The sequence below is a fragment of the Atta cephalotes genome, assembly GCF_000143395.1.
Source record: "Atta cephalotes unplaced genomic scaffold scaffold00018, whole genome shotgun sequence".
Classification (NCBI taxonomy): domain Eukaryota; kingdom Metazoa; phylum Arthropoda; class Insecta; order Hymenoptera; family Formicidae; genus Atta; species Atta cephalotes.
The window spans coordinates 1,319,753-1,331,344 of NW_012130082.1; the positions used below are offsets into that span (position 1 = coordinate 1,319,753).

General features: G+C 26.3%; 3 protein-coding genes across 3 annotated transcripts in view; 1 reads left to right on the plus strand and 2 right to left on the minus strand.

Moving 5' to 3' along the window:
- Positions 1-4,335: 4,335 nt before the first annotated feature.
- On the minus strand, positions 4,336-6,677 carry LOC105618720 (translocon-associated protein subunit gamma). Its single transcript, XM_012200249.1, has 4 exons — positions 6,464-6,677; positions 5,727-5,854; positions 5,252-5,343; positions 4,336-5,042 (listed from the first exon to the last, which is right to left on the minus strand). Exons 1-4 carry the CDS (start codon positions 6,591-6,593, stop codon positions 4,844-4,846), a joined length of 549 nt encoding a protein of 182 aa, XP_012055639.1. The 5' UTR covers positions 6,594-6,677; the 3' UTR covers positions 4,336-4,843.
- A 924-nt stretch (positions 6,678-7,601) lies between these two features.
- Positions 7,602-9,690, plus strand: LOC105618721 (TBC1 domain family member 20). Its single transcript, XM_012200250.1, is given in 6 exon segments — positions 7,602-8,037; positions 8,286-8,529; positions 8,656-8,842; positions 8,844-8,860; positions 9,086-9,305; positions 9,385-9,690. Coding segments are annotated over 6 exon segments (1,410 nt in total).
- A 1,766-nt stretch (positions 9,691-11,456) lies between these two features.
- LOC105618870 (group XV phospholipase A2-like) overlaps positions 11,457-11,592 on the minus strand; it is a 1,998-nt gene continuing 1,862 nt past the window's right edge. The window contains exon 7 of the mRNA XM_012200402.1: positions 11,457-11,588. Within this exon, the coding sequence (XP_012055792.1) occupies positions 11,457-11,588 (132 nt within the window). The remainder of the gene's footprint in view (positions 11,589-11,592) is intronic.

An 11,592-nucleotide genomic window follows, 5' to 3' on the forward strand; every position in this document is an offset into this window, starting at 1 on the left:
ATATATATATATATATATATAACTTAGTTGTACGAGTTTATTAATAGTACATATAGCCGTTCGTAAACCAACGATACTTAGTCAAATACAACCGAACTAGTGTGTGTGTGTGTGTGTGTGTGTGTGTGTATGTGTGTGTGTGTGTGTGTGTGTGTGTGTGTGTGTGTATTCAAACCATCTAATATTAAGAACTATTACAGAATATACTTTGAGAGACAGAATACAAAACACGCAAATCAGGGATATCCGATACACACAACATTGTGTCAGATAAATCAAAAAACAGTGTTTATTGTTTTAAAAACATAAATTCTCTCCTAAAGTAGTGAATTTGTACTTTTTAAAAGAGCAGTGAATTGTGAATTTAAATTGTGTTTTTAAAGCAGTGAAACACTGCTGTGATATATTTTCTAACTCGAATAGTCATCGACTAGGGATGCGTCGATATTCACTGCCAGTGTAGCAACTATACTATAAGTATACGTTACGTGCGCTATAGATTTTCACCCTAGGATTAATATCTTAATTAATATCAAGATATTTATTCAGTGTTTTTATCAAAATTTGAGATGAGCGGGGTCTTCTTAATTAACATTTACTTTTGTCATTAGTCGTACTATACAATCAAGTCGAACCAAAATGGCGGATGAGAATGCCTACATATCTACTGCCTTAGTGCGCACTAAAGTGCATCCAATCGAATTTGCTATAACGTATATTTCTGTAGTACTCCAAATTAATTCACAACAAATAAAGTTATTAATTTTTAATCCTCCATTGGCAAATGTACTTTTTGATCATAGTTTGCAAGATTGAGGTCTATAGCAGATATTTGTGTTGTTCCAAATTACATAAAAATTTGAAACAATTCTTATATACTTATGAAATCTTTACATAAATTTTTACCCTAAGAATTTATTTATTTTTTATTTATTTTTTATAAATTTAAATACAGTATAACAGTTAACAGTATATAACAATATACAGTTATATAATAATATACAGTATAACAGTTTCGAAAAAGCGTGATATCAATTACAAATTCGTAATTTAATTTTATATGAATAAATGAAAAAATCCTTTTAAACCACAATACTTGAGGATATGTTAATATCAGTAAATCAGTACATACTTTAGAAAAAAATTGTATAATATATTAATGATGTTGGTTTTAAAAAGTTAAACACATGGAATTATGAAGATTTTTTTGAATAAAAAATCATGTTTTTTTCGCGAAAAAACAATAGAACCATTTTTATAGCTAATTAATTATTAAATTATTTTTATTTTATCCACAATGATTCTAAAATAAAAATATTATAACGATATAGCCTATATAATAAATATACCATGCTCTTCGCTACCAATTTGCATATAAGGCACAATACAAAGTTTTTTTATCATTTGACTAATGACAAAATGAACATTTTTTTGTTTTCTAAAAAACGGATCTTTTTGGAAAAGTTTTTTCTTCAATTTCGAGTATTTCATGAATTATATCCCTGAAAATTTTTCTCAGAATTTTTCATATAATTTTTCAGAATTCTATATAATTATATAATTTCCTCACATTTTTTTATACGAATTGGAACACTTCTCAGAAAATCTATATCTTTTCTCAGAATTTTCTATATACTTAATTAGGAAAATATCGTAAGATTTCTAAAATTTTTTTGTAAATATAATTTCTGATAAAATGTTATAAAATCTAAAAAATTTTTAAATATTTTTTTTAAATTATGGAATAAGAAAAATCTCAGAATATTCAGAATTCACGTGTATAAAAAATTCTAAGAGAAGAATTTTCTGAATATTTCTGAGTATTTCTGAAATGTTCTAATTCGTATAAAAATTATTTAAAAAATGTTCACCAGGGATATGGCTAATTTCCATACATTTCCATAAATACTGATTTTATTTGCAATTACATAAGTGAAAAAAATGATATAAAACACGGAAAATTTATTTTAAAATCTTTATTGGAATTAGTGTCAAAAAAACGTAAAAAGAAATTAAAATTTTATATGCACAAAATCTTATGCAATCTGCAATATACATAAGTCATTGAGGGGACGACTTTTATTAGTGCAACGAAACAAACAACTGGACACGGCATTTTCGTATACATACAATCTCAACATTACTAAGTTTTTTAGGTGAAAAGGATTACTGAACCTATTATTATATAAAGCGAGTTAACAACTTTTGAATTGTTAAACTATATGTTTTTTTGATTGACAATTGCTTATTGCATACAATAACGTCATTAAATCATTTAATATTAGATACAAACATCGAATAAAAAAATTTATGTGCTTGAATATATAAATAATCATAATTACAATGATTCACAAAACAATATAAAACAAATATAAAACATAAATAAGGAACATACAGTCACATACATGTAATTAAATATATGACTTGTGTGTAAACATCTTGCGTATATGATTATATGCTCTTTTTCATTTATGTTTTATGTTAACGAGCCATTTCTAATAACTTTTGTTTAAACTTTATTTGATCAAATAATATATATGTATTATATACAATTATTTACAATTGACGAAAAATGGCAATTAGCGAAAATGACTTTCAATAATTTCAATATCATCAAAACAAATATCTATATTAAAACAAATTAAGTGATAAAGGCTATGAATCAATGCAGAATGTTAAATGCTAACAAATAAATTTTAATCTTATAATAATTTAAATACAAAGTTAAACGTTTCGACTCTCATTAAGTCATCCTCCAGTAACAGAAAATTATATAAATAAAAAAATTCGAAAAATTACAAAAGTACGTGTGAGAGTTATGAATTAAAATTCATTCATTTGTTAACACTTAACATCCTGCATTGATTTATAGCTTTTATATCATTTAATTTGTTTTAAAATTTTGAGTCTAAGGCCGGTATTCATAGTCAGTTCTTATTTCAAAACCGATTTAAGTAATGTCTTAAGACACGAATGTGGCCTTCTGATTAGTTCGTGATATCTCAAAACAGAACTTAAGATAGAATTTAAGTCTCGAATATTAAAGAACCGACTATGAATACTGGGCTAAGTATATTGATTTTTATTTTTTATATTTATATATTTAAATATCTATCTTGCTGATTACTGTATAATATATATATATAAATAATATATAATACGATTTCATCAACCACTATACGAGCACACATATGAAATTAAGAATATTCATAATTCAATTAATATTATTAAGATTTTAGATTGTTTTATGTAAGTAAATATTGTATAGAGTATAAATATTAATTATATCATAAATAAATCATACATTAAAATAAAAAATTTTTACTTGCATCAATATATGTCTTTGATTATTATAGAACATTTAATATAATACCAGGTGTAAAATAATGTCATAAATACAAAATGATATCATTGACATCATAATATAATATTAATGATATCATGAATATATTTATTATTAAAAATTAATAGAAAAATTTAAGCTTACATCTTTTTTTAAAACATATTTAATAAAATGTCTATTTGTAAATATAATTTATAATACTTAATTTATAATATTTTTAGTTATTATCGTTAATGATTTGTAGCCACTACTATGTGAAATATCAATTTGCTATTTCTTAAAACATTTTTATGAAAGAATATTAAGTTTTAGTTGTTTTTCAGCTAACATAAAATTTTGAAATGTATAAATTATACAATATATTATATTAAAGGACTAAGATGGAATTAAGTACTGTATTGCTTATCTTAAGAAAAAATTAAGAGAAATCATAATCAAAGACAATAATCACATTTAGACAATAATTATATTTATTAAAAAACAATTGAATTTATTGATAAAAGGTTATTAAGAATTATTATAAATCGCGAACTCTCTGTCATCACTTGAAAATCTCAAAGTTACATATTTAAATAATAATACAATTCTTGTTGCTTTCTTACTTAATAACTTTTTATCAATAATAATATTAGATAATAGTATTAAATTTGTTATTAATCACAATTTTTTCCATATTTCCAACGATTTCCCAAGTGGTACAACACTCGATTTCACTTAAATAATCCTTTAATATGATATAATAATTTATACATCTTTCGAAACTTTATATTAATTGGTAAATAGCTACTTCATTTTTTTTTAATAACATTTTTTTAAGAGATAAATCGGGTATTTTACACAATAATGGTTATAAGATAACTGTCATAATAACGATATACACGCAATTATACATATGCAGTTATACACGCGCGCGCGCGCGCACACGCATACATTATAATTGTTTACAATAATAATTATAATAAAATAATAATAAAATTATAATTGTCTTATTGATAATGTAATTTATATCTATTATATTATAATTTTCTATATACATACTTGCATAAGATTACAAATTAATATTGCTCAAGATAATGTACATCAAATTCTGATTAATCGGCGATTAGCTTATCAGATAATATCTATAGTTAAATGAATAGAATCATTAATTTTTGACATATTTTTTGAGAAGATTAAATTAGAAACAACATATTATATTTAGAAATTTTACTGTAATTTCATTGAATTATCACTATTTAATTAGAGTTTGGTCAAAGCCTTATAAAGATAAAATGTTAACAAATGTATAGTTCTATTTGCTATTTAACAAGAACAATTTTTTAATTGCTTATAACTTAGAAATGTTAACCATGTTGTCCGGAAATAGCAAATAATTTATAGCAGATGATTTCATTATAAATAGAATTTTTTATTATCCATAATTGTTCCATATCAAAAGGTAAATCGAACTGATGGAGATTTCTTATGAAATTAACAGAATACATGAGTTCATAGGATATATTATTGAGATCCTGTTGAAAATAATGCTAGGAATGCGCTAGTAACGCCTACAGAAAGTATATAATTTACTGCAGGTGTAAATGTTTTTAAAATGTAAAACGAAGATACGATGACGAATGCCAGGAAAAGGGCATTATTGTAGAAAATTGAGAATGTTGTTGCTTCATAATCTGCCACTTCATTCTTCTTCCACAAGATCCTAGATATTTAAATATAATGTATAATACATATAAATTAATATATATATAATACATATAAATTAATATATTTTGCAGATACGATATATTTTTTATTATAATCATTATATTATGATTAATTGTTTCCTAAGTAATCAATGATTACTTAGGAAATATACACCATTCGATGCATAATTGATCAGTCATTTGTTTCGGAAAAAATTAAAATTACCTTTCATCCTTTTCTTTCTTGCTCATCTTCTTGTCTTCTGCGAGTTTACGGCTTATTTCTTTAGTTACAGCATCTTCCCTTTTTACTGCAATCTATATAACATACGCATATACAAAATTATATTATATTCTCATCATATATTCTTATATAGTACATCATCTCTTAAATCTTAGGCTTATTCAAGTTCTCAACAAAGGACTCTGCACTAATCAAATGATGCTATAACAAAATCATCAAATTCACTTTTTATGGTTTTGCCTAAGAAAATTTTTAATTAGCATCTCATAATCTACAAAATATTACGGTTTCAGCCGATTTTATCAAAGTCACTTTTTCTTTGTGATCAATATGGATTCTTTTGAAATAAAAATCAAAAGGTAAATTTCTTAAAGTTGTAAAAAAAAAATTTATTTATTTTAATAAACACTTTTGTGTTTTAGTAAACAAATATCTCCTAAATTCATGTAGAACATACCTTATGTTTAAGAATGAATTTTGTGTTTTTATATGCTAAGGCAAGGGCGTATGTGCTCGCCAATGTAACCAATACAAAAGAGATCAGGTTAGAGTATAAATCAATCAAATGTATTCTCCAAAACAACCCTGTAAAAAAATAAAATATAGTTAGTAAAGATTTCATGTAATATTTATTTTCAATAAATATTAAATATCAGATTTAAAATAAACAAAGATATATTGGGGATATTAAATTATGTTACTAAAATATATAATATATATCAATATGCATAAAACAAATTCTAACTTAAATATGTTCTAATTTAAATAATTATTTAAACTAAAATGTATTTTTAAAAAATATGAATCTCTTTCTGTATAGAAACTAGAAACATCGCTCTATTGAAATTATTACATAGAAAAATCTGTCTATACTGTTTTTTATAGTCTATAATGTTTTTTAGATAATTTATTCACACACAGATATCATAAATATATAATTAAATATAATATTTTGTATATAAACAAATTTTATATACAAAATATATATAAAAATATTATAGAATCTGTTACACAATATTCATTAAGTTCTAAGACATAAAAAACTGTCAAATCTCAATTTTTTAACTATATCTTAAATCAGATAATAAATCAGAAAATATAAAATTTTACAGCAGGAATCTAATTGCATAATGTAATAGATAAAAATGATGAAAGGAGTATTTTTCAATGTTCTTCACAAATTTCTACACTCACAAATGGGTATCGCCGAAACGATGAAAGCATTGCCATAGAACAACGCCGAAGATTTTGTCGATACATTTCTGGAGAAATCTTGCAATAGTAGCTCCTCCTCTTTGGTAAATGCTTTAGACTTTCCTGACATTTTCAGTAACAGCTAGACGATGTAACCGGCGGACAATTGTTCACGAGGATTGTCACTTGATGGACGATGGAGATGTCGGAACAGTCAAAAACAAATGATACGCATGCGTAAAAAGCGTCAGTGTGGAAACGTGTGGTGACGTGTCCTTCATCGTCATTCCTCGTCATATCGATCGAGGCATAAGTCTTGCTCTCTGCAGGCGATTTGCTGCAAACTTTATCAAAAATTTATCAGTCAAATCAGTTGTAGGTATCAGAAATTTCTATCAATATATGTATAGAATATAACTTATTTAATTTTGATTTAACTTATTTTTTATCTTTTTTTAATTCTAAAAATTAGAATTTAATCTATAAGAAATGGACAATTTGTGATATACTTTCTGAAACGTTGAAGATTAAACAAAAATACATGATCTTATTGCATTTATTTTTAGCATTTTAAATCACAATTTGATAAGTCTAGAGATAATTAAAGAATTCAATATTATCAATATAAAAATATTTGGTCAATTTGTAATATTATAATAAAGATTAAATTAAATGATTTATTAATATATTATTATACATGCTTCATGAATAAACATTTATATATATTTATAGGATTAGCATATGAATTGAATTGTTTTTCAATAATTATTATGCATAAATAATGATCAAACACAGTTAATAACATAAAATATGATATAATAAATCGTAAAATTAAATTATTAATTAATCATAGTTCAAATTTTGGAATTTCCATAAATTAAATTATTGATTATTTTTAATATTGCTTTATCGGTATGCAGTAACTCTAACTATATATAGCTGTACATACATACGAATTACGGAGCTTGACAGCAACCAATTCATCTAACTGATGTCTCTAGTGTGCCATTTGCTGTCATTCCTGACGGATCAGCTGCGATCCGTTAATTGGAAGAATTTTCGGGAGTTCCAATTAAATTATCAGTGTTATGACACGCGTACTAGCGAGTCTGACATAAATTCTCGATACTGCGAAATTATGGAGGCCGAGAACGAAGAGGTGTCCCTGATGCAGTCTTTGACGGAAGCGTCAACATCAATCGAGAATCATAACCACAACAAAATACGCAAAAGGAACGTGCCTGAGTCAGCGTCGTCGGTGAATCTCTCAACAAAAACAGACAGCTGGACGACAACTGACTTGCACGACCGCGTGCCCCTCGTGATTCTGTCCGACTCCACGAAAGCGTGGCATGACGGCGTCACGCCGCAGATACCAGATCTCACTGACGTGGCCATAGCAGGCAAACAGTGGAATGGTGTGCTGACACACGAGGACGACCACGGTGTGACGGACATCCTCACGAGCCGCGAGAGGATGAAGATAAGCGTGATCCGTGGCAGCATCGCCAATCCGGATCTCACATTAGGAGAGCTAAGACTACTTGGTTGTAGTAGCGAGGGCTTCGTTAATGGTACTTTGCCCAGGTGATGTCAATTATGATCAACAAGGAACCTTAATAAACTGATAATTTCGTTCTTTTATTGAAAGAGAATTTTCCGGTTTTTGATTCTTCTACATGATTATTGTTGTAGTTTTTGGATACAGATGATATCCTAAGTACTAGTTTGCTAATATCGCTTATGTACTTAAAATGGTTCCTTTTTGAGAATAATTTTATTCTCTATGACTAAGTCTTGAAATCATGAGGATGATCTGTAGATGATGTACGAAGGGTACTGTGGCCGAAACTTTTGCGCCTGGCACAATTGGAACCTACATCCATTAACGGACTAGAAACTGTACATACTTATATACCAAATGAGATTTATCAGCAGATATTGAAGGATGTGGCACGTAGTGGTAGTCATGTCTCACAGAGCGCAACAGAAAAGGAGACGGAAAATTTTCAAGAGCAGTTAACTCAACTTATGTGCTGGGTACTTCATAGACATTCCCAATTGAAGTTAGTATATTTAAAAATAAATACTTTATTAATTTATAATATATATATATATATATATATATATATATATTATATATATAATTTATGTTTTATTATAATATAAAATGAAATAATATTTGTACTTAGTTACTACCAGGGATACAATGATGTGGCAGCAACTGTGTTAGTTGTGATGGGATTACAAGCAGGCTTGTATGTGCTTGAAAGTATCTCGCTAGAATTCCTGGAAAGATTCATGGAAAAAACTATGGAAAAAGTGAATCAAGAGTTATTCTTTATATTTGCATTGCTGGAAAGAGTACATCCTACACTTTTTGGAACATTTAGAAAAGTTAGTCCTTTCTTATCCATTAAGAACATATTTTAAACTTTTTATTTTTATGTTTATTCTAAGTAAACTAATAAATATAAATTCTTCTATTCTATATTAATTTAATAATATTCTATAAATTATTTATAACTTATATTTTTTTATTTTAATTAATTTTTATTTCATAAACTTACTGGTATTAATATTTATTCTCATTACTAATTGCAATGTTCCTTTTTACTCTAGTGTAGAATTGTTTCCACACTTTGCATTGGCTGAATACACAACATGGTATGCACACAAGTTTGCAGAAAACCGAAAATTGTTACATAGATTATTTGATTTTTTCCTGGGTAGTCCCCCACTTATGCCTCTTTATTTAAGTACAGTAATTGTGGCACACAGAGCTACAGAAATTTTTAATACTACGCCCGATATGGGACACACACATAAAGTATTATGTACGGTAAGTATAATAAAAGAAAATAATTGGCTCTGAAGAATCGAAGAAAAACAATAGAATTATTTCAAATTTATATTTTCAGTTACCTGACGACTTGCCATTTGAAATCCTTTTAGTAGAAGCAAAGAATCTATATCGACAATATCCTCCTGAATCTATCAGTAATGATGTCAGAGATTATGATCATAAGAGAAAAATTAAAGAGCAAGAATGGAAGGCAAGGGCAGAAGCAAGTCGACAAGAGAGAGAAAGACAACGAAAATTAACAATTGTTCAGGCAACGCCAAGGATATCTTATCGTATTAGAAGTTATAAAACCATTACTGTTGTAACTATTTTAGCTTTGGGAATATATGCTTTCATAAGATCCTCGACAGGGCTTAACTGACATTAAGAGATATTATTTGTTGTAAAAAAACTAGAATTTTTACATATTTTCTAAAACAGAAACCTTCCACTTTTTCAATACATGCTGCAATTTGAAACAAGATTTAAAAATTGTATAAAAGCAAACGCCAAAGAAATGAAGCAAGGAGTATATGTTGTTACGAATAATCGAAAAGTTTGGTTGTCAGTATTTGAGCAAAAATCTGTTCTAGGACACATGAGTCAGAATCTTGTGCATTCCTATGCTGCCTTTATGCTGTGTTCTGGAAGTGAACATGAACATTTTACTATATGTTAAAAAATTATAAATATATGAAAATTTCTAGAAAAAAATAACAATTTCAAATATTCAAAATTGCTAAAGGATCTAAATGGGATATCAAATAGATAAAATGTATATAAACATGTTTCGTAATATTTATTATAATTACGTTGTTATGATCTGTGATTAGGAACAATTTTATCTATAATTATATTCGCAAAGAAAAATTATGGTAGTTAACCATTATGTGATCAATAATAAAAACATTTTATTTTTTAACAACAGTCGTTTATTATCATCTTCTTTATAATATACCGTTTTATCTTAGAAATATATATATGTAATTATGTATTGTCTAGTTTATCAGATTTGATGGCTTTAGATATCAAAAGAATATGATATCGATTGCTTACATTTTATGTAGAATATTTTATTATTTTTCATCATTTTATATGAATGTAATTTTGTAGAAATTTAATGTGCTAATAAATATATTTTTATCAGCACATTAAATTTCTACAAAAGTTTATTATAAATCCATATATATTTACTAAAATATGGATTTATTTATATAATACAAGTTATTGTATATACATATTGTATTACAATAAGAAAATTTTAAAGTTATAAACATTTTAGAATCAAATTAATTAGTTTATTAATATCGCTGGTTCGTGTAAAGGAACACGGTAATGTCACTACTTTGCTTGATGCCGAGACATTATCATGTCTCCAGATTTCTGAAGAGAATGTTTTTTAAATTAAATTTCTTTAGTATTTTATGAGTATTCATCACAATTATGAATCAGTGTAAATATAACATCGATATATATTTATAATATAATCAATTTATGACTAGTAACTTAAGAAACTTGGATTTCATTGTTATTCTAATTGTGCTGCATCAGCGACTAAAAAAATATGTTAGTATACCATATAGAAACACTTTATATATAGCATATTATTACTATATATCGCTAGTCATGTTAATCTGATCACTCTTTGTTTCATGTGAGATCATGCAATAAAAATTGATAATATATACTGAATATATAAATATGTACACATAAGGAGGAGATAAAAGTATTATATTTATAGGCTGAGAGCATTATATGCCAGTAAATGAGTGGAAGTATTGACATTTAGAAAATGTTTTTTGTAACTACAATTTATAATACTCCCAATTGATATTTGCTGCTATGTTATGTAATGATATATTTTAATGAACAATGTAGTTAATAAAAATATATTTTCAATTACGTTGTCATATTTTTTAATTAAAATTATCAAGAAATTAATTTACTTCATGAAATTAGAAGTGAAATCTTTTAATCTTAAAATCATTTTATATTGAAGTTTTAATATTCGCATCAAGATTAGCACGGACGAAATACTATTATCTCGTCGGTAGTAAGAGCAAAAAATGTTACAAGAATATAGTGATGTCATTAAATTCTGCTTGTCATTCTTTTGCATTTCATTAAAAATTACTAATAAAAATTATATTATACTTTTAAAACTGCTTTAATATATGTCAAAACATCACGATTTCTTAAGATCTCAGTATGATCTACTCCAGGAAAACTTTGATTATAAATTTTTTGTACTTGTGATTTCTGCCAAAGTGTGCATGCTTCCAAA